At 42.0% G+C, this 23,662-nt stretch overlaps 1 protein-coding gene across 5 annotated transcripts in view; it reads right to left on the minus strand.

The window, feature by feature from the left end:
- WDPCP (WD repeat containing planar cell polarity effector) overlaps positions 1-23,662 on the minus strand; it is a 183,203-nt gene that overhangs the window by 3,342 nt on the left and 156,199 nt on the right. For 2 of the 5 annotated variants that reach the window (XM_082215763.1, XM_082215762.1), the window contains exons 15-17: positions 13,407-13,563; positions 5,055-5,155; positions 2,806-2,834 (exon numbers count right to left, since the gene is read on the minus strand). In XM_082215763.1, the coding sequence (XP_082071889.1) occupies positions 2,806-2,834; positions 5,055-5,155; positions 13,407-13,563 (287 nt within the window). The remainder of the gene's footprint in view (positions 1-2,805; positions 2,835-5,054; positions 5,156-13,406; positions 13,564-23,662) is intronic. The other 3 variants (XR_014217731.1, XM_082215764.1, XM_082215765.1) reach the window with 3 other exon arrangements.

Genomic DNA, 23,662 nt, shown 5'->3' on the forward strand with positions numbered 1-23,662 from the left:
TGGACTTTGAAATGAGTTAGCATTTGGCAACATATTCTAAACAGTTGCTTTACTTTGCACAACACAAAGTCTTTCATACAACTGAGCTCCTTCCTTCTGAACCCCTATATAATTATAGATCAGAAGCCAATTAACACACCCTGGCACATTTCATGCACCAAAACACTCCTATGCTACTCTGGAAATCAAACCTGTTAGCCAGTATGATCTGTATTTTGTGAACAGTTGCCACTCCAACATTCCTGTTCAAAAACTACCGCAGCTATAGCTGTCAGATGCCTCTCAGTTTTTGTCTGGAGATGGACAAATAATAATCTTCAAATCTGGACTGGAAGGTTGGGAACTATATAAGGGGGTCAAGTGGGACCTGTTTTGTGTGTGTCTCGCGTCACATTCCCTCAGGAGGAGTCTGTCAGGAGTCAAAGACAGTAGTGGGTGGGTGGCCGCCCCACCCGTTTCCCCCCACTCTGCTGCTGCTGCTGCTGCCAGGAGAGAGACAGACAGATCACTTTTGCTAGAGGGCTAAACTGATCATTTGAAGGCTCCCTCACCCCACTTGTTCTTCCATCACCCCCCCCCATTCCCCACTCTGCTCTCATTAAATTAAGAAGCATGCTGCTTGCACTTAGGCCAAGGATTGTGTGTGACCCTGAGGCCACATTTCCCTTCCCTCTGCTATATGGCATGTCTACTTTTCTTTTGCTGTCCCCTCCCCAGTTAATTACATCTTTATCTTTTATAAATGACCATCTCTTTCCAGCAAGGTAGCTCTGAAGCTAGTGTCTTTTTAGTGTATGATCACATGATCTTGTTTACTAGTATATTTTGCCATGTAGAAACTTGTATAGCGTTATTAATGGGAGAGCTTTTTGGCTCCATGGACCAGATCCTTGTCAGCAAATTTTATATGAAGGCCATAATTCTCATCCTTGTTGGTTAGGGCTTCAAAAGAAAAGGTGGCTGTGTGCCCGGAGAGGTGTTTGCCATTCACACCTTACTTGTTTGTTGTGGGAAAGTGTTGTGAAATTCTAGTTCACCTGCCATATAATGCACACGGAGCCACTTTTAGATGCAGACGTTTGTGAAATTGCACAGAAGTGATGTCTTAATTTAAGGACTAGGTCCTCAGGAGCAGCTTTCTGATAGAGGGGGAAGGATCACCTACAAGTTCTGCCCTGGCTCAATACTTTAAAAAAGGTGTCAACTGAGAATATGGAAGCCAGAAGAATGTTAATTTTTATTTTATGCTACATTCATGTCAATCAAGTAGGCTGCTTACAAAGTATTCTGAATGGCTTTTGGCAGGACCCATACGCTGTGTGCCGTATGGGGGGAGAAGTGCAAATTAATTCTTGGGTTGAACGTAAGAAGGATAAGATTTAAACTAGTTGAAGACACAAACAGCTGGAATAAGCACTTTTTCTTAAATTAATGCATAGTTTATCACATGGCTGTAGCCAATGTGTAACTTAGCATGGAGCAAAACTCTTAGGCTAAGACTCCTGTTTCTCATTGTATGAATGGCCCTGAATTCAGTGGAGAAGGAACATGTCTGTTCTGATCTCATATATTCTTGGAATGTAAACTAGGTTGCAGGACTGAGAATGTTTGCTGTAGACTTTAATTACAATTGCACAAGCCGGGCCTTATTGCACCAGATGTTTTGGACAACAATTCCCATCATTCCTGGCTACTGGCCATTGCTGGGGGTGATGGGATTTGAAATCCAACAACTGAGGGACAACTCCTGTCCTACTCTAAAATCCCTGTTTTCTACTCCAACTAAGGCAAAACCCGAACCTTCCCCTCCACCCAGCTAGTGGGGGTTTACAGAGTGGTGGGGCCACTGCACTGCCACAGCACTGCCACTCATACTGGCAAGGTGAAAGATGGGGGGTAGGAAGGCAGCTCATTATGCCACCAGGCTCAAATTGGACAGCATACTGTTGTGTGACAGCAGTGCAACTGGCTGGGGAGTCAACAAATGCCAAGCTGGCTCAGGTCCGCCCCTCCCCCACCCCCAGAATGTCTCATTTCAAGCCTTGTGATGGATAGTGTTTAGTGAGCAGAAGGGGGGACACTGCACTGAACAGTGATGCTTGAGTCACTCTGTCATCAGCCAGCAGCACCTCAGGGCAGCAATATGTGTTGGGCAGAGGAAAACTTTCACCTTAACAACAACAACAATTTGAATACCGCCCTATACCTGTAGATCTCAGAGTGGTTCACAACATAAAATCACAATATAAAAACCAGCAAAACATAATAAAAATAAAAACAACCCAATAATCCCCCCTTCCAACACATTTTAAAAGGTCATTGGACGTCAATCAGCCAAAGGCCAAGTTAAAAAGGAACGTTTTTGCCTGGTGCCTAAATGTGTATAATGAATGTGCCAGCCGAACCTTCCTGGCAGGAGCATTCCACAAAAGGGGAGCCACTGCAGAGAAGGCCCCGTTCTCGTGTTGCCACCCTCTGGACCTCTTGTGGAGGAGGCACACCAAGAAGGGCCTCAGAAGATGATCTCAGGTTCCACGTAGGTTCATATGGAGAGAGGCGGTCCTTGAGGTATTGCTGTGATGGTGGACTACTCTGTAAGCAAACTAAGCATGTGAAACTAAATTAATTGTATACTATTTTCCTGCTTCCCCGCCCTCTGTTGAATTTTAAACTTTTAAGCTCCTTGGATGAAATACCTGTACTCTTTAAAAACCATGCACACTGATGACACTATGTAAAGAAATAAAAATGTGTTCTGAAAATGTGACATGTATTTTCTGTTGAGCAACAGGGAAAACTATTTACCTGTCCATCACGTGTTTCCTCGGGAGTTTCTAAAAAACAAGGTGGGTAATTTGAATGAGCTAGGTAGCAAAACAATCAAGATAGAAATACTATTTCAATTAAATCCCGTTTCTTTTTAAGATGCACATAGTAAATGATACACACACACACACACACACACACACACACAAATACATACAGGCCACCTTCACACTTTTTCTTATGGCAGACCTGCCATGTGGATAGTGCTTTCTTATTCATGTAAACGTGGGCTTTTCATCTGCTCCAATATATTAGGTCTGTTTCTCATTTAACCCTATCCTTGAGTTTTCTGGTGTAAGCTAAAAAAAAAAGAAATCCCCATCTCCTAGTGTAGTGTACAAAAGTAAATGTAGGTGCCAGTAGAACAGACCTGAAACATGCCTTGGGCAGAGCATAGGGAAGACTAAGATGCTGGCCAAGAATATGGCTATGCAGTCAAAAAAGCACTTGGAGGAGCTGAGCGGCATTAAAATTGAGAAAAAGATTAAGTATTTAGGTGTCTGACTGACAGTAAAGAATCCCAACATATTTGAGACAATTATGTATGGAAAGATGTTAAAAACGATTTGGAAACATGGGGGAGAATGAAACATTCATTTTTAGGAAGGATTCTAGCCATAAAGATGAATGTTTTACCTAAGATGTTATTCTTATTCCAAATGATACCAATAATAAATAACATAAGCTACTAGTATAGCATAGGGACGCGGGTGGCGCTGTGGGCTAAAGCCTCAGCGCCTAGGGCTTGCCGATCGAAAGGTCGGCGGTTCGAATCCCCGCGGCGGGGTGCGCTCCCGCTGCTCGGTCCCAGCGCCTGCCAACCTAGCAGTTCGAAAGCACCCCCGGGGGCAAGTAGATAAATACGTACCGCTTACCAGCGGGAAGGTAAACGGCGTTCCGTGTGCGGCTCTGGCTCGCCAGAGCAGCGTTGTCACGCTGGCCACGTGACCCGGAAGTGTCTCCGGACAGCGCTGGCCCCCGGCCAATAGATGTGAGATGGGCGCACAAACCCCAGAGTCTGTCAAGACTGGCCCGTTCGGGCAGGGGTACCTTTACCTTTACCTTTACTAGTATAGCATATTCCAGTTTCCTGATTATTCTTACTGTCTATTTCACTTCTTTTCTATGCTCATTTCTGTATTTAAATCACATCTTGCCATAAAGTGTCTTCTCCGGGGTCACACCTTCACTGTCTTAGCCAGACTCACTGTTGTGAGTCTGTTACTAACCAAAACATGTGCACACATGATCTGTGGCACGCAATATAGATTGATTTAGATTTGTTGCTACCCTAATACTTTCCCTAAATGAACTCCCTTTAACTACATGTATTTTTGATTGGGAACCTTTATGAGACTAATCTGTCTAGCCTTTGACTTCAACATCGTGATTGATTTGCAGGTGTAAAAGAATTGCTAGAATTGAAACACCAGAATTTTAATATATCGTCATACACAATACATTCCAATGGATTTTGTACAAAGATTCAAGCGTTGAGCAATTAAGTGATGACGGAACAAGTGAGATATATGATTATGTGGACCACCTCTTTGTTCTATGTTTCTGATAGAACTATCTAATTTGGGCCCTCAACCCCTTTAAATGGAGCAGCCTATGTTCACCAGATCATAGCCATTCTATTTTTACCTAACCTTGCTAGGGTATAACAAAAATGTTCTTTGAATATGGGGAATATGGGGAAATAAAAGAGCTTATTACATAGGAAGATAATCAAGCAGTGCATGGTAAAAACTCTGCAACTGTACTATGACTGTTAAATGTCTTTCATTTGCTTTAAATATTTACCATAATGCTAGAGAGACACCAGTTCATTCATGGGACTGAGGAATTAAGGCACAAAAGATGATTGGTTCCTCCAAGTGCTTAGACCAAGGGTTGTCAACCTGGTCCCTACCGCCCACCGCCCAGTGGGTGTTTCAGGATTCGGGGGGTTCTACAGCACAAGCTGAATCCTCCTTCCATTGAGCACTGGGAGGCAGTAAGGAAATCTTACCATCAAGAAAGAGGCATTAGTGGGCGGTAGGTATAAAAAGGTTGACTACCCCTGGCTTAGACCATGCTGTCTCACTGCTACAGATCAGCACTCTGCAGGTCAACTAGGAAACTTCACAAGTGATGGTTCCCCCCACTATAAAATTCTTCCAGACCTGTCAGCTGATCAGTTTCCAAAACCACTCCTTGTTATACACATTTGACATTATCCTTACCAGTCCGACACCAAGATGCAGGCTTCTCCACCTGTGGAGCTGTGCAATTGCCTGTTACAAATTCACAGTCCCTTTTGTCTGTCTCCTTAGAAAAAGTAGATCTTAAAAGAAACAGGCAAAGTATAATGTGAAGGACTGCACATAATTGTAAAAATGCTTTGTAGACCTCACACTGCAAGCCTCTGCATGTCTTCTCAAACGTAGGTCTCACTGATTAAACTGGGCTTACTCCTAACATACAGGCTTCCAGCCTTACTGTTTTGAGCTCCCTGAGGCTCAAAAATCTCAATTACAAAAGCTATATGTGCACAGAATGGATTGGATCCAGATTTAGTCCTGCTGGGAATAGATTCACGTCAGTTTGTTCATGATGTGCTAAAGTAGATGTGGGTGTGGCCACAGCACACTCACACATGCTCATATCTATTTATTTATTTCATGAAATTTATATACTGCTTGATTGTAAAAAAAGAAAAGAAAACCTCAGTGTGAACAACCCACCTCCATTGCTGATGCGTGCAGACAGGGGCATAGGAAGGGGTGGGGGGGTCTGCCCCTAGTGTCATACCTGGGGGGAAACAAAATCCCCCCTGGGCAGATTGCTGCCGTGCCAATCAGCCCCCTAGGTTGCTCACCCCGCCCCAGGTGTACGGCATGTGCCCTGCTCCAGGTGCCCAAGCGGCCAGCTCCATGGCTGCATGCAGATCAGCTGGGGGGCAGTATTTGCATGCTCCTCAGGCCGCAGGGCTAGTTGGAGAGATTTAAGCCCAGTATTGTGCCTACTTTTTTGTCCTGTAGATCAGATGTATTGAATTAATCTATATATAGAGTTACTATTAACAACATTTCTTACCACAGTGAAGTCCCAGGGCATGTTACAACAATGTAGAAATACTAATATTGTATTAAAACAATTTACAGTCTCAGGCATGAGCATAGCCAGCAAGGTGCAGCTGCCCCCCCCCCCCCAATCAAGTAAGTAAATAAAAGTACTTAACTAACTGACCAATTGTTTTGCAGATAACTCGGTTCTGCCCCCTCCAACATAAAGCCTGCCCCCCAAAATAAATCCTGGCTATGCCCATGGTCTCAGGATCACTAATATATTAGTAAGGAACTAAGAGACCATTTTATTTATCTCTGTGTGTGCATGTGTGCTTGTAAATTCAATGTGGCTAAGTGAGGAGGCATCAGAAACCAATAAAATGTTGAAGAGTACATGCAGAGCCCAACTAAATGAAGATGATGATCTAAAACTAGGCACCCTGGAATGTTTAGCTAACCATGTTTGCAGAACTTTCTGAAGGGGCACTGAGAGACCTCAGCAGAATGTCCATTGCTTTATTCCTTTTTCAGATAAATGGATATTAAAATAAACTTGTGTGCTCTTCTTTAGACTAATGAGCCTTCCATTTGAATACTAGCTGCATATCCTTGACAACAATAATAAAGGAAATGGCCTATTACTGAGAATCGTGTATAGCTTCTACGTATATAAATGACTTATGAGGCAGTTTATCAGAACGTTTTGTGGATGCCCAGGAATATATTTGCTGAATAAGTCACTAATTTTTCAACATTTCTGAGGATTTTAATATAATCATAAAAAGTATGTCGGTTTATACAGTAAAGTTTAAGTGTTGGTCATCTTATTTTTTTTATGTAGGCAGTTTCCTTATTAGGGAAACAAAAACAGCATTTTGCTTTGCAACTTGTTAGGTAAAAATCTAGGTGAGTATTGCCTTCACTGAACAGAAAATCAGTTTTGATTTGTGTATCTTTTTGTGTACTTATTTGCATTGTAGTGATTGTGAGCAGAAGAAGGGGTGGAGGAAGCAACATTCTTTCACAGCAACTTTGTTAATCAATAGGGAAATATCAATTAATTTGCAGAACTGTTACACCATGTGTCATTGTCATAGTCTAACTTAATGATCAAATACCTCTTTTTTCAGTTGCAGCATGTAAATTGTTATCCTGAGAATGTGAATGCTCTGATGTAATTGCACATTAACCTGCTTGATGGTGTAGTTAGTATTAAGTAGAATTAGCCTTTGATGATACACATGATTCAGTCTGAATGTAAAATCCCTCTTTTCTGCTGAGAAGATGAGCTTTGGCTATGTGGTAGTGTTTTGGTCGCAAAACAGTGAAGACTGTTATAATGGCTGACTGGTTTTTTATTTTTTTATTTGGTTAATAGTCTATTGTCATGTGATGATATGGCCAAAGGCTGAAACAACAAAAACTGAACTGAATGGAGGTTCTGCAAGCAGCTATGAATGTATAGTAACATTGCAGCTCTTCAGCTTTCTCTGAGCCATGCTAAAGCCACAATAATGCAACCACCTCTCCCACTAAGCTTTATTGGCTCAAGAAAAGAAACTAAGGAACTTCATTGGAGACCAGATTAGGTGAGTTTCAAAATGGAAAGATCCTTTTGGCTTCCAGCTCCATTATCTTTTCTGTAGTCTCTTGATCAGCTTTCCTACACATAGCTGCGGATTCCATGGTGACCTGTAAATTGCTTTTTTGGCTGCCAAATTGCTGTAACCCTTCTATTTTTATGTTTTTAAGAGAGCTTAAAACTGTCCATCCTCTTTAGACATTTATTTCTTTAAAATTACCAGTGCTTGGGAGGATTTCAACTATATCCAAAAGGCTTAGAAGAAGATGTTGCTTCTAGTTTTCATTAAAGTCAACAAACATGAAAAGCCCAGAAGGGGATAAAAGCAACTTAGTGACTTTTACCTAATACATATAAATCTACCTAAGAGCTGTATGCAGTAGAAGTACTCAGAGTACTACATTTATTTCTATCTAAGATGCAGAAATAGGCTTGGTGTCACATGATCCTTCACTATGCCAAGTTTAATAAGGCTCAAAAGACTGTGAGATGAGTAAAATAAGGTCAGTCTGGGTTGGGTCAGTTTGGCTTAATGTGAAAATAATTGTGATGTTTTTCTATCATGGTGACAGTTTGCTTTGGTGCAGGGCACTTGGAATACCATGCTAGAAAATGTTTTAGTAGAGCATTTGCCAGATGCTTTGTTTACCCTTTCTTAAAAATGAATGCTGAAAACTCCCGAATGTTACACACATGGTTTGTGACAAAGACCACTAGTTCAAGTGGAAGGGGAGGAGAAAGATAATAAAATACAAACTGTATTTTAATATACGGGGTGATGTGAAAGTAAATATTCAAATTAAAGTCTAATAATAAGTTCAACCCATTTAAGTCCATGGCCTTAAATCACATTTAATTGTGAATGTGATTCTGATACTCAGTTTAGCAGTTCTTCTTGAAGCAATTTGGGACATCATATGTTAAAATTGCACAATACAGTTGCATGCTCGCAGTTATACCATATAAGGACTGTGCTTGGTATCTTGTTGATAAAAGTCCTCCTTTCCCCCTTGGAGGGCCTATCTAGGAAAGTCCCGTATGGTAGCAACAAGAGACACTGTTCAAGACAGATGTTATGTGATCCTGAGATGATATTTCTTGCCTTTTTGACATTGCACCTTTGATGCATTCCTGTTTTGAATCTTTTGAAAAGTGCTGCTATCTTTCACTTCCAAACTAAAGAGAGACTCATTTTTTAAAATTATATAAGGACGTACTCTAAAACCAGCAATTTAATACTATGCAGGTAAACAGGTTTGTTCAACCTTCTGTGAATCAAAGGCAGGCTGATTAGAATGTTTTCACATTTATTATATTTACAGTACACCCTTTCTGACACACCTTTAATATTATGTGCATGCTGGCATTGCTTCCTGGCTCATCAGTTTTAAGAAAAAAAGAGATAACTGGCAGTTCAGGGCAAGGGGAATGGAAACAAACAATGCATTATTCATGTTATAAGTACCAAAGTTGTTGTTCTATTAATATAGCACAGAAAATGATGCCTAAATACTTTTACATGTTCAAAAAACATGTAGAACCTTGCTCTTACAAGTAGAACACATCCATATGACTATAACTAATGGAAGGTTTGTAACTGTATACTTAAAACTTACAATGAATGGTCCAAAATGGCACTAATGATGCTGAAGGAAATGTGTTTGGCAAAGGAAATATAAACATAGTAGATATTTGATAGGCTTGAAAAATGGAATGAAGTACAACACTAAAAATGGAATCTATTCAGTTTTTGCAGCAGTAAAGCAAATTATAATTGCCTATTTGTAAAATGTGATATTGTAATGTCAGCAAAGATAATGTATAAGTTTTGGTATTCTTATGTCTAGGAAGGCAAAACCAAAGTCCAACTGGAAACTGATACAGGGAGACTGGATATTAAAATTCCTATTTCAAATCACAACAAAAGAGTGAAAAATAAATTGGTTATCTGTAGTTGTGTAAATGCTAACGGTATTCGCAATAATGCTAATGGTGGAAAATACAACTGTAAGAGTTGTAACTACAGAGATGATAAATTATTTACAAAGTTTTTAGCTTTTTTATTTTTTCAAGGAAACTTACTGAATAAAGTGTAGAAAGGCTTCTTTTGGCTCTTCAGCATACTATGTGCCCAGTGGCATAGCGGGGAGGGAGGGCAGTCACCCCAGGCAGTTTTTTGGCACAATGAGCTGTTGTGTCCTTGATGCAGCAGGTGTGCGCCTTGGCCCCTGTGAGCCTAGCACTGCTTTTGTGAGCTGCGCTGCTTGCAGGGAGGATGCCCTGTGATCCTGGGAGCTGCGCCATAGCTCCCTGGGCTCTCAGGGGCCAGGGCACAAGCCTGTTGCCTCCTTCTCAGCCACCCTCCAACTGGAGGGTGCCATGAGAAGGACGCAACAGCTCAAGGCTGCGAGCCAAGCGCCACTCACAAAGGCAGCGCTGGGCTCGCACTCCAGATGGGTGGCTGAGAAGGATGCAATGGCTCCCAAAGCTGTGATTGTCCACAGCTCTGGGCACCCCTCTCCTACACTATGATCGGCTGCAGCTTGCTCCAGGGGCAGAAATGCGAGTGATCACAGCATCACAGAGGGGCACCGCTGCCTCTCCAAAGCTTCTGCCCCGAGGGGGCGCTGGCACTGCCTCTCCAACACTTCCACTCTGGAGCTAGCTGCAGTATTTATCCCCACTTTACACGTGGACAGAAATACAGTGGTACCTCAGGTTACATATGCTTCAGGTTACAGACTCTGCTAACCCAGAAACAGTGCTTCAGGTTAAGTACTTCAGGATGAGAACAGAAATCGTGCTCCGGCGGCGCAGCGGGAGGCCCCATTAGCTAAAGTGGCGCTTCAGGTTAAGAACAGTTTCAGGTTAAGTACGGTCCTCCGGAACGAATTAAGTACTTAACCTGAGGTACCACTGTACAGTGGTGCCCCGCAAGACGAAAAACTCACTAGACGAAAGGGTTTTGCATTTTTTGAGCGGCTTCGCAAGACGAATTTCCCTATGGGCTTGCTTCGCAAGATGAAAACGTCTTGCACGTTTGTTTCTTTTTTCTTAACACCGTTAATACAGTTGCGACTTGACTTCGAGGAGCAACTCATAGAACGCGGTGTGGTAGCCTTTTTTAAAGGTTTTTGAAGACTTTGGTGATTTTTGAAGCTTTTCCAAAACTTTCCCGATACCGTGCTTCGCAAGACGAAAAATTCGCTAGACAAAAAAACTCGTGGAATGAATTAATTTCGTCTTGTGAGGCACCACTGTATAGTATCAATAGAATCTAATTCAAATGTTGGCTTTTCTGACTATATTTTTTGCAGTATATTTTCTCATTAGAATCCTCTGTAGGACAAGAAATGAAGATGTATTAATGTAGTCTTGTGAACCTAGCAAGAGGTAAGAACTTGGCAATGTGCAAATATATGCAAGTTGCTCCATAAGAAACTGCACATTATGTTCAGTTGCAATGTTTTATAACAGTGAGGAGAAAGTTTATCAGGTTTCTGGCCTCTAGCAGAAGTCAATTATTTCTGTGCCAATCTGAAGTTATTACAGAGAGTTCCTTTTCATCTCACATTGGAGTTGGTGAGGTTCATGTGACTTCTAAGGTTCCAAACAATTACTAGTAAGGGATGAAGACTTGCTTTTGTATTTGGGAGCTCAGGAGGAGGGAAAAATACAGGAATAGTGGATCTGCCTTATTTTAGGTTGGCAGCATTCACTTGGATTTTAGTGGCATGAAGAAGCTGTTAGTGAGGGTTGGAAGCTCTCTTTATGTTCTTCAGCTCAGCAAGAAGTAATCTCAGCCTTTGGGAGGGGAAAGCACTTTATGAAGCTTCAATGATTGCAAAGAAGTTTAGCTGAGAGGATCAACAATCTGTGATGACCCTTCTTAGTTGATCCATTTCAGAATTCAAAACAGCAAGGCAAGAAGTAAAACTAAAGTTGAAAAACCAAAATAATTTTTAGCATTCCAGTGCTCAACTTACTATGGGGAACAATATACTTTGCAAGAAGAGGAAGTAAATATTCTAAAATAAGTCTGCTGGAGTTTGGATTATTGTGTAAATTCTTTGCATGGAATATTATTAAATTCTTCCCAAAGCTCATGGGAACTGGAACCTATGTCCTTGGAATTAATTCCCACTACATTCAAAGGAACTTCCTTCCTAAGATGGACACTGAAGCAGCAGGCTTAAGCTGATGTTTCAACCTATGTAGGGTTTGTTAAAAAAAAGTTTAGGTAGCAGTTCAGCTAACACATTCCTGGAAGTATAAGCACATTTACCTGGAAATACCTTTGACCGAAACTAACAAGGTTTGATATAACTATTATGGTCCAATAAGCTGTGGTTTTGTGGCCTGGGAATGAGCCATGTGTTGTGTGTTTTGCACGTTCAGCTTACTTTCTTAAACCAAAAGTCTTATAGCATCTAAATCATGTAACGGGGGTTTAAGGGGTCCATCTAACCCAGGATATGAAACCAGAATTGTGGACCACTTGAAGATTGTTGAGTGCCTTGGTGGAGCACTTACTGAGCAATCCTATGCATGTTTATTCAGAAGTTAATTCTACTGTGCTCTTGAACAACAAATCCCTAATTTCCTGACAGTTAGCCATGCTGGCTGGGCCTTATGGGAGTTTTAGACCAACAAAATTTGGAGGGCAATGTCTTGGCAACCTGCCCTAGTGTGTTTAGGACAGCAGCCTTCATAAATTGTTTTTTTTTCCTACAAATCCAAGCACCTACATTTATTTTAATAGCATTTTCTTTCCACCTGCCACTTCAGCATCAGCACCAGCATCAAAATCAGTGCCATACAGTGGTACCTTGGGTTACAAACGCTTCAGGTTACATACACTTCAGGTTACAGACTCCTCTAACCCAGAAATAGTGCTTCAGGTTAAGAACTTTGCTTCAGGATAAGAACAGAAATTGGGCTCTGGTGGCGCGGCGGCAGCAGGAGGCCCCATTAGCTAAAGTGGTGCTTCAGGTTAAGAACAGTTTCAGGTTAAGAACGGACCTCCGGAATGAATTAAGTACGTAACCCGGGGTACCACTGTACTATAAAAGCACAGGCCCCTGACAAGGCTGTTTAGAAGACCACCATTAACTGCTAAATGTTTAAGGAGATATGAGAAGACTGCACCACTGTTAAGAAATAGAGCTCTGTTATTTCAGCCCTGGTCCAAACAGCCTCAATCTCTATTTTCAGGGGGAAAACAAGTAAGTTGCAGGGCCATGGACAGATCTTTTTCAATTGTTTTGCCACCTTTCCCCGGGCCACCTGATTGCACCTCATGCTAGGGTTGCCATGTATCTGGGAATTCCCAGACATGTCTTCTTTTGGGGATCCTACATGCCCATCCAGGGGGAATCAATTAAAAAAAATGGTGCACAGGCAACTCTGGTTCAGGTTCTGGCTTGGTGGTGGCCTAAAAAAGCTCAACAACTTTTTGTGTCCGGATTTTCACCTCTTGAAATATGGCAACCCTACCTCATGCACCAAAGTTTGAGACCCTGAATGAATGAATGAATGAATGAACATAAGAAAAACATATGAATAAAAGAGCAATTAGAATTTAAAACAGGTAATTGTTAAAGCAAATAGGAACAAAAAAAAAACAAGCATAGGATAAAACATGTGAATAGAATACGAGATTAAACACAGATAATGGATGGATAAGAACTGGTAATAAAAAGCAGATTTGAACTAAGAGACATGCAGTTAAAACAACTGTAAGAGACCCTCTGACCTACAAAATTGAAGGAGGTTGTCTTCAAGGAACTACATATGTGTTACAGTATACATTTTGAAGCCAATGTATGCTTAATTGCCAAGTTAAAATATCTGCTTTAGAGTAAATTATGCTAGATGACAGTAACTAATAAAATGTGACATTCTTCTCCAAATGCAACACTCCTGCATGCACTGAGTATCTTTACCTTGTAGAGCTGCTGTATGTCGCATGTGTGAAACATCGAGCGCTGGCACTGGAGGCTGGGAGACTGTCTTGAACTTTTTGGTCCTCCTGTGGCTGTATAGTCAGGTTTACAAAAGTGTCACTCAAAGCATCATCTCTGTCCATATGGCCTGGAATCTCTAGGTGTTTTTAAAATTAAAAACAGAAATTAAGAATAAAGTTTACTATTGCTACATGTTTTACTGGATACAGTGGTACCTCGGGTTAAGAACTTAATTCGTTCTGGAGGTTCATTCTTAACCTGAAACTATTCTTAACCTGAAGCACCACTTTAGCTAATGGGGCCTCCCACTGCCGCCGCACCGCCGCCACACAATTTCTGTTCTTATCCTGAAGCAAAGTTCTTAACCTGAGGTAATATTTCTGGGTTAGCGGAGTATGTAACCTGAAGCGTCTGTAACCCGAGGTACCACTGTATAGGAATTGGCTTTTCAAAGCAATTACTACAGAAGACTAGCTATGAAGTATTTATACAATCTCAATGGAGATAGTAACTGACTTTCACAGTAATTATTACTAGCTGGGACTAGAAGCTGTCAAAGTGGTTTTCTATTAAAACAAGTCTCCTATTATATATTTATTCATACCCTGCCTTTGCCCCTGATGGAACCAAAGACAACTTCTTATTCATATATTGGTGACCTGAGCTACCTGCATGTTGATCAAAACAGGAACATATTTATTAAGGTATTTGTATCTCACATTTGTAGGCAATTGGCCTTTGCATAGTGGCTTACAATGCAATAATGAAAACATTATTCTATTTAATTTAAATAGAATTTCATAAACAGTGAATATAGAGCAATAAGTTTAAAACTTTAGAACAACATCAGCAATGAAAAACAGATTGGGATAAAGACTTCCTTAAAGCCTATTTAAAAGCAGCTAAAAGAAGGTCCTAAATGTACATTCATTGGGTTCAAACCCAACATAGCAGGCTCTGGAGGAAGACCAGGAAGAATAGGAGGGCCAAGCTGGAACAGAGAGACCCTTCTCTCCCTCCAAATATACCTGGCTCCAGTGCTGAGAGAGGAGTCCCAGCTCCCTCCCTTCTGGTGGGGGACAGAGTGCTGTTGGACCTGTGGAGGGATCCACACCACTTCCTGGGGTGGCAGAGCAGGCTTCAGAGGGGCAAATGCACCTGGTGCTCTCGTTTTTTATAGATTTTGAGACAAATATGACAATGAAAATTCAAAACTGGCTACTGTTGGGGTTTTTTGAGATCCACAATAGTTTATTATATAATCGGGGAATATGCACATATGACATGAACTGGCAAAAACCAGCTGACACCACTTTGCCTGTTGCTCGGGATCATCTCTGGTGAGCATCCAGCATCCAACAGTAATCAGCCAACAGGGAAGTGGACCACTTTTCACTTTTCATTATTGTAATTTTCTGATAATCGTTGGGTCTCTGGACCATAATAAAGATTGTTGTTGTTGTAATTTCCTGATAAAACATTCACTGTGCTCATCACTAACGATACGGCAGTTGTCAGGGAAGAAATCCAAGTGGGAATGGAGAAAATGGATCTTTAAGGACATATTGCAGCCAGGTTTGTGATACAGAGACATCTTCTCAACCAGTTCCTTGTAGTTTTCTACCCTGACATTTCCGAGAAAGTTAGTTGACACCATATGAAATGAACCCCAAGCTTTTTTCTCATCACCCTGAAGCAGGTTGTCTAACATTTTGTCTTTGATGAGCTTGCAGATCTGAAGACCCACAAAAATTCCCTCTTTAATTCTTACTTCGCTGAATTGAGGAAATTTTTCAGACAGGCACTTGAAAGCTGATCTATGGCTTTTACAAAGTTGTTCATCAGACCAAGTTTGATGTGTAGGGGCAGTAGTGAGATTTTGTTTATTTCTGCCAGTGCTGGGAGTTGCACAGTCTTCTCTCTGACATTCAAAGATTTCCTCTGATTCCAGTCTCTCTTCACAAAGTGCAAAGTCTTTGCTCGGCTGTCCCATTCACATGAAAAACAGCAGTACTTTGTATATCCCAACTGCAGACCCATCAACACAGACCCTACCTTCAAGTCACAACAGAGATGCTAGCCATACTTGCTGCATTGAAGACAGTCTGTTTTAGGTTGTTGTAGGTTTCTTTCATGTAGACAGCATGTCTGACTGGAACAGATGGAATTCTATTTCCATTATGCATCAACACCATCTTGAGACTCAATTTTGAGGAGCCTATGAATAGTCACTATTCTTGCATGGTCATGTGTGATTCTGAGGACATCCATTGCATCATCTACATTGTAGCAGAACACAAGGTCATCTTCCTTTCTGAGGAACACAGGGTCATCTTCCTTTCTGAAGTAAGGTGCAAACTGCTGCTGATGAGTGTGAAATGAAATCATTAGGACATTTTCCTTGATACAATTCCATTGTTAAAGTCTTGATCCCAGTAACTCCACTTTGGCCTTGGGTGGCTCCAGATCACAAACAAGATCATTCAGTTCTTCTTGTGCAAGATGGTATGGTGCAGATGACGGACCATGACAAACATCTGGATCATCATTAGACACTGAAGGCTGAGGAGAACCCAACATCAGTTCACCTCCCTTCTCACTGTCTCAATCGATGGAAAATTATCTTGAAGGTTCAGGAATGGTAAGTCCTTTGCCATGTGGAACTGGTCAGAAAGAAGATGGCATGTTTGGGTAGGCTACTGTCCACTTCTTTTTCCTTGTGAATGATGGAGATGAACTGAGGATTAAATCTGTAAATTAAAATTTAAACCCTTTGTCCCACATGTGTGGGAGAATTATGAGAGTAAACAGGTTGTGAAGCCCTTTTAGCAGAGTGAAAACACTTATTAACTTTTGCAGCTTACTGGAAGCTATGAATTAGGAAATTACACCTTTTTATCCCTGTTTATTTGTGGTCTGCTGACCTTCCCTTCTCTGTTCCTGTAGCTAAGAATTAACCACACATTTAAAACCAAAAAATAAATAAATGTTTATTTACATTTCAAGGCAGGTAGCAAATACATCAAAGTAGTATGCAGGTAAAAATACTTATTAGTTACAAAATACAAATTAGTTCCAATATGGAGCCTGGGCTCTCAGCAGAGCCCAGGCATGTACATCTGCCCATATTGCTGGCTTGAAAGAAGAGAGACTGAGGCAAGGAGGAAAGAGAAAATATTAAGATCCTTTGTCCTATTTCCCACCACAGGAAGTAGGGGATATGACATCACACAGACCTGCCTTCTCAAGGAATACAGGAACTCTGTGAGCCTTAACCCCTTCATATGCTTATTTTGCAAATGCAACTGTCATTTTGATTGAAGATGTTCCCACAGGGATGCCTTCAGAAACAGGTGGTACCATTCAGAAGTAGCAGTCATTTGCATGATTACTTGGCTCCCTCCAAACCATAGGAGCAGCAAATGGCTGTTTGCCCTTTTCTCACATATTTTTTTTTTGCACACGTATTGAATCATATGTGTGGGGCCCAGGCCTTGTCCTGGTCCTCAATTTTACATCCAAAAATTGAACTAATAACGCCTTTTTACTATCAGACTGATGACACTTTTCTGGCTTGCAAATGTCACTTCCCCACAAATGTAACAAAAGTTTTATCTGCACTATTAACACATTTACAAGGCATCACTACTATTGGATTTACACTGCAGGGATCACTTTTGTAGTACTTATGACACAGGGGTAAATGGGAGAGTAGCGCACAAATGACTTGCTCACCCTGCAAGACTTTGTTTTATACTAACGATTGCATCAATTTATGTCAGCAATTGACTCAACTACATTACTCAACAGCATGTCATTGGTCCTGGGAGTGGTGTGTATGATGAGCTGATGCAATATGATGCCATATGTTTCAATCAGGAGTTTGAAATAGAGCGTTGCCAAATGAAATTGTGTAGTCAACATGGACTGGGTTGTTTATGCATGGCTATCTTTGGATCTCCTAAACAGGAGCCAATCAACAATTTTGATTGTCATTTTCATGCTCAGTACCTTGAGATTAGTAAAAATTGGCTATTTTAATTTCAGAGGCATTTTGTGTGTTGTGCAGCGCAACTTATATTCCACACTAAACTGCTTCGTATTCTAAGCGTGTTTCTAACTGGGGTCTCTCTTCTCCTTGAGAGTGTGCAAAGCCCCATGTCTAGGCACCCAGTTGATTCTTTTGTCAGTTACACACACGTGGGTCAGATCTATTTTCCACCTCCAAATAAATTGTATAGATGAAAGGACCATGACATCCTGGAGCCAGGATGTGCTTCCTGCTGCAGCCGATAGCCCTGGTAGATATGTGTGAGTCTGACACCTTCCGCTTCATGTCATGTGGTACCACTAGACATTCCACATCATGAAACATTCTACGTTAAAATATAGTTGAATAAATTGTGAGATAGCAGATGACGTCTAAGAGCTTACAGTCCTCACAAGACTGCAAGGCACACAGAGCATGGCAGAGTGCTCCCCACCAGCGCCTGGGGTGGGTGCATGTGTGCCAGGGCCCACAAAGCATGCCATGGGGACCGAGCACACCGATGGAGCGAGCCCCCGCCCTCTGGCAGGAGGGGTACATTCATGGTGCTGCACAAGCCCAGCGCCACTTGGTGAGACTTGCAAAAACGGTGCTGGGCTCACAGGGTGCCGTGAGCTGTTGCATCCTGCTCTGGAGGACAGCTGAGAAGGGTGCAAGAGCTCAAGTGCCCTGCAAGCCCAGCCCCGTGTTGCTTTTGCAAGTAACACTGGGCTCACAGGGCACCTGAGCTGCTGTGCCCTTCTCAGGTGCCCTCTAGCTGGAGGGTGGCTGAGAAGGACGAAATAGCTCATGATGCCCTGTGCCCCCCCCCCAAACTGCGCCCAGGGTGACGGACCCTGTCAGAACAAAGGAAAAACATGACTGCTTGCATCCATGTGTGTGTGTGTGTGTGTGGGGGAGGCAGAACAAAAGCTATATACAAAACAGAAACTCCCAGTGAGCAGGAAGTAAACAGGCATGTGACACACAACAGCCTGTTCCCTTTTTTTAAGGTGGAATGGAAATATCCTAACACTTTTTCATCCCACTAATTTTTAATAGACAAGTAAAGTATTGGTCTCGGGGCTTATCTGGACTTACCTTTTGCCCTGCTTTTGTAATCTGTGTTTTCCACAGATGGCCGTTTGCTCCAATTGAGCTTTAAAGAGCAAGTTTAAGGGCACTTGGACACAAGAGCTTTAAAACCTGGACTGTGCCTGGAAAGAGCAGCAGAAAGTGTGGATAAGCCCTAAATCTCTCTTAATTAAATCAATGGGACCAAAAAACATTTAAATCTGAGTGAATTATCCCCAGTGTGCATTTTGCTGCCTCACTTCTAGATTTGCATTAATGTTAATTTCCCTCTTTTTGCTGTTTGTGCTTTAGAATAGTGACAGTGAAGCAATCAGGAAAATAATGGAGTAGCATATTTATAACAAGCTTTTGTAATCCCCCCAAAATATAATTTAAAGTGAATGTTTAAAGCAAAAAACCCCAAAACATTGTATATAGTACTGTTAGAAACAATTAAATCCCAGGCTTTCAGACTATGGATTAAGAAATAAAAATCCTGTTACAGATAGAGACTTTAAAAGGCCCCCCCCCCAAATCATAAGAACATTTCCCTTCCCACCCCGCTTTAAATCCTGTTTTATACCTTCCTTGTTCTCTAGGCTCTCTGTACCCTGGATAACTTAATCTGCACGCAGCTCAGGTTAATGTCCTGGGCTGCGGAAAGAATGTAAGCTAAGCATGCTATATGCCATGTCTGTTAATTTATTTGAGCCAGAGCCCCAGAAATGTTTACCAGCTTACGAGGGCAAAGATGCTGCTAAGTACCTATGATTCCTTGCTGTGTCAAGGCTTGGTTTTCAGGATGGGAAACAAACATTACTGATTACTGAAATGATGTATTTTCATTCCATATAAAAAAGGAGCTACTTTACTAAAGTAGTTTCATCAAGTAAAACCTGTATACTGCAAGGCTATACGTTTCTCCCCAAAAACAATCCTATTGAGTTTGATGGGACTGACTCTCAGATTGATGAGTATAGGTTTGCAGCCTAAATCTTTCTGCTACTGCTTTCAGAGATCTACGGATTTGGAACCACTGAGGCACATAACTTTTCAAGTAGACTTCACGAGCCTTAACCCATGTGCATGCCAACTCATAGCCTTACCGTTGATCCTATTCTAAGCTTTTGAGTGTCTGCAAGCATGTAAACTAGATTTTCAAAAAGCAGTTTTGAAATCCATATATCTTTTTATCTGTACATTTTATCTGATGGTAGCAAAAGAAAACAAAGAGATACTTGAATGAAAGCAGAATAATTTATGTTTACACCTTGATTTGTATTTTCCACAAGATGCTGCCTTTGCCCTGGGCTTCCAGTTTTCCAAAACATCTTCTTCTTCGTTGGCTTGTAGCTGAGTCTTCCATAAACACGGTCTTAACAGTGAGTCTGTAAGTGACTTTGGAGGCCAATTCTGGATCCACACGTCCTTCCACAGTGGAGACGTAGGTTTCTGGGCGGGAGTTGATCACTGTGAGGATTTGCGAAATGTGCCTTCCTCTTAGTACGTTTCTCCTTTTCATCCTGAGTTTGTGCTTCTTCAAAGTCCATGACACCTTTGGCTGTTCTCTAATTGGAGCTCTTGCAAGCCAGTGTTTCCCAGTTGTTGGTGTTTATGATACATTTTAAAAGATTTGCCTTGAGTCTTCAAACCTCTTTTGTTGACCACCAGCATTACACTTTCCATTCTTAAGTTTGGAATAGTTGCTTTGGAAGACGATAAGCAGGCATCAAAACAACATGACCAGTCCAATGAATTTGATGTTGAAGAATCATTGCTTCGAGCCTGGTGATCTTTGCTTCTTCCAGTATTACCGTATTTTTCGCTCCATAGGACGCTCCTGACCAAAAGACGCACCAAGTTTTTAGAGCAGGAAAACAAGAAAAAAAATCTGACTCAAATGTTGTACTAAACTATTTAAAACAGCTAAGTGTGTGTTGCTCCTGTCCACTTTGCTGCTTTAAAGCGAGCCACGGTATATAATGATGAGAATGGAAAAAGGACACATTCCATTATAATGTAGCTGTTTTCATTATCACTGGGAAGTCAGTATTGGCAGCAGTCACAAAAACTAAAATTTGAGCATTTTACTGTTATTAATCAAGAATATTAATAGTCAGGGAGAGAAACCAGGGCTGTGCAAATGAGAAGGGCTTGGAGTATGGAGGAACAGCAAAAAGATCAAATGATTGTGCTCCAGTTCCTAAATCTCTGAAGTTTTCTCAAAACAGGCATGGTTGTTTTGAAAGGAAGATTCAAAATGGAGTGACTGAGCAAAGAACAGAGGAGGAAAAGAGGGCAGATAAATAGCTTCCATTCAATACCAAGAGAACACAATGTTTTTGATTTAGTATAGGTGGACTGTACTTGTAAGAATTTGTATAATGAATTATAGAGTTGGAGTGGAATATCAGAGCCTCTTTTCAGCAGTAAAGATTAGCTACTAGGAACATGGTCCACACACACACAGGATGTCTGGTTATAGCTGTGCAGTTTAAACTGTTCCTGAGCCAGATACCTGCTCAGTTTTAGCTGAAATTACTATTACTGGTTTGTGGAGATGCTTTGCATGTATTTATGACTATTTCCCCAAAACTGCTACTTGAAGAAATCCCCAAACTTACTATTTTTAAACTTCAAATGGAGCTCAGAATCCAGTTAGGCAATCCTTTGCAGTCGAATTAGGAGGCACTGAGAGACAGCAATTTGCTGCTCCCCACCCCCAAAGAGCAGCCCAGGAACACACAGCCTTCCCTCTGCTTGCAAACCTTGTCGGGACTTCAGGGGAAAGCAACGTCTGCAGGCAGAGCAGTGTAGCTCCCCCCCAAAAAAAATCACCCCAGCAGCACACAATCTTCCCTCTGCTTGCAAACCTTGTCGGGACTTCAGGGGAAAGCAACGTCTGCAGGCAGAGCAGTGTAGCTCCTCCCCCCACCCCCAAAATCACCCCAGCAGCACACAATCTTCCCTCTGCTTGCAAACCTTGTCGGGACTTCAGGGGAAAGCAACGTCTGCAGGCAGAGCAGTGTAGCTCCCCACCCCCACCCCCCAAAAGTACCCCAGCAGCACACAATCTTCCCTCTGCTTGCAAACCTTGCAAACCTTGTCCGGGCTTCAGGGGAAAGCTAAGGCTGCCGGCAGAGCCGCGTGGCTCCTCCCCCCACCCCCAAAGAGCAGCCCGGGAGCGCACAGCCTTCCCGCTGCTTGTAAACATTGCCGGGGCTTCAGGGGAAAGCGGAGGTTGCCGGCAGAGCACCGTGGCTCCTCCCCCCACCCCCAAAGAGCAGCCCAGGGGCACAAGACAACAGCGATTTGGCTCCAGGGAACACACATTCGCTCCATAAGACGCACAGACTTTTCCCCTTACTTTTTAGGAGGGAAAAAGTGCGTCCTATGGAGCGAAAAATACGGTAGTTTGCCTGTCTTCCCAAGTGATGTGTAAAATTTTTCAGAGACAGCATTGAGGGAATCTTTCAAGGAGTTGGAGATGGCATTTAGAAGTGGTCCATGATTCACAAGCATACAGTAAGGTTGGTAGTACAATAGCTTTGTAAACAAGCATTTTGGTTTCCCTGCAGATGTTCCAGTCCTCAAACACTGCACTTCAATCGGGAAAAAGCTGCACTCAGAGCTCAGGCGATGCTGGATTTCAGCATCAATGTTGGCCCTTGTGGAAAGATAACTGCCCAGGTAGGAGAAGTGATCAACACTTTTGAATGTTACACCATTGAGTTGGATTTGTGGTGCTGCTGGGTTGTTTTGTGTTTGTTGGTGCAGCACTTTGGTTTTTTGGATGTTGAGCGATAGGCCAAGCTTTCTGTAAGCTTCTGAGATATTTATGATGGTTTGGAGGTCATCCTCTGAGTGTGCACACACAACGTTGTCATCAGCTCTATGACGGAAGTTATGGCAACCTTACTCTTTGCTTTCAGCCTACTCAGATTAAAGAGCTTTCCATCTGTTCAATACATGATTTCTACTCCAGTGGGGAATTTCTCTTCGACAATGTGTAGGTTCATGGAGATGAAAATAATGAATTGAATTGGGGCAATAACACAACCCTGTTTAACACCTGATCCCACTGTGAATGGTTCATTTTGAGAACCACTGTTATCTGTGATTGTTGCTGTCATATTATCATGGAGGAGCCGAATGATGTTCACAAATTTATCTGGGGAGCCAATTTTCAGAAGGACAGTCCACAGGGCATTACAATTTAGTGTCGAAGTCCTTAGTCAGGTCAGTAAACGGCATATACAGGGGTTGGTTTTGCTCTCGGCATTTTTCTTCAAGCTGTTGAGCTGTGAAAATCATGTCCACTTTCCTTTGTAACATGCCACTTATTATCTTCCACCTGTTCTGCCGTTGAGGACTCCTTGGATCATTCTTTGTCTAGCTCCTCCCCTTTGACCTTACCATCTTGGATGACCCTGCTGGCCTATTGATACCCTGGACAGCTTCGCTCAGAAGGGTCATAGGAATGTGCAAGCCCACTCACCATGATCGGGTGATGATCCAGCAAGTGAGTCAAAAACACTACTACTACTACTACTACTACTACTACTACTGTTGTTGTTATTGTTAAAATTTGAATACCATCCTATACCTGTAGATCTCAGGGTCCAGCCTGGCTGGAAGAACCAGCCACCTATTTCCACAAGAAGCTCATAACAAATGGTCATATGATTTTACCTGCAGGCCCTTCTGAGAAGACAAGAGACTTCCCTTCCCTGTTCGGTTTAGTATGTAGTGATGCAAATACACCTTCTTTGTGCTGGCACCGTGCCCACAAACCAGGAACACTTTCGGTACTCAAATCTTCATAGCATTTTCTAGGATGCAATGGAGTTCAAAGACATGCAGTGGCATGGAAGAATGAAGGAGCACTGACAGCTCTACTTAACAGGAGCCATTAAAATATTTACAAAGTAGCAGCTGCTCTTGCATTTAAACAGTTTCTTTGGCATGAAAAAGAAACTTGTTGATAATTGGCAGATAAGCCATGTTACTATGTTTTGTGTGTGTTTGCACTCTGCGTGGTATGCACAGCCAGTTTTGCACAATCTGATGTTTACAAAGTAATTGTAACGTATGACCTCCTTAGGCAACAGGGACAGAAGCTGCCTTTAAAATG

Source organism: Podarcis vaucheri (assembly GCF_965113315.1).
Source record: "Podarcis vaucheri genome assembly, chromosome: 3".
Classification (NCBI taxonomy): Eukaryota; Metazoa; Chordata; class Lepidosauria; order Squamata; family Lacertidae; genus Podarcis; species Podarcis vaucheri.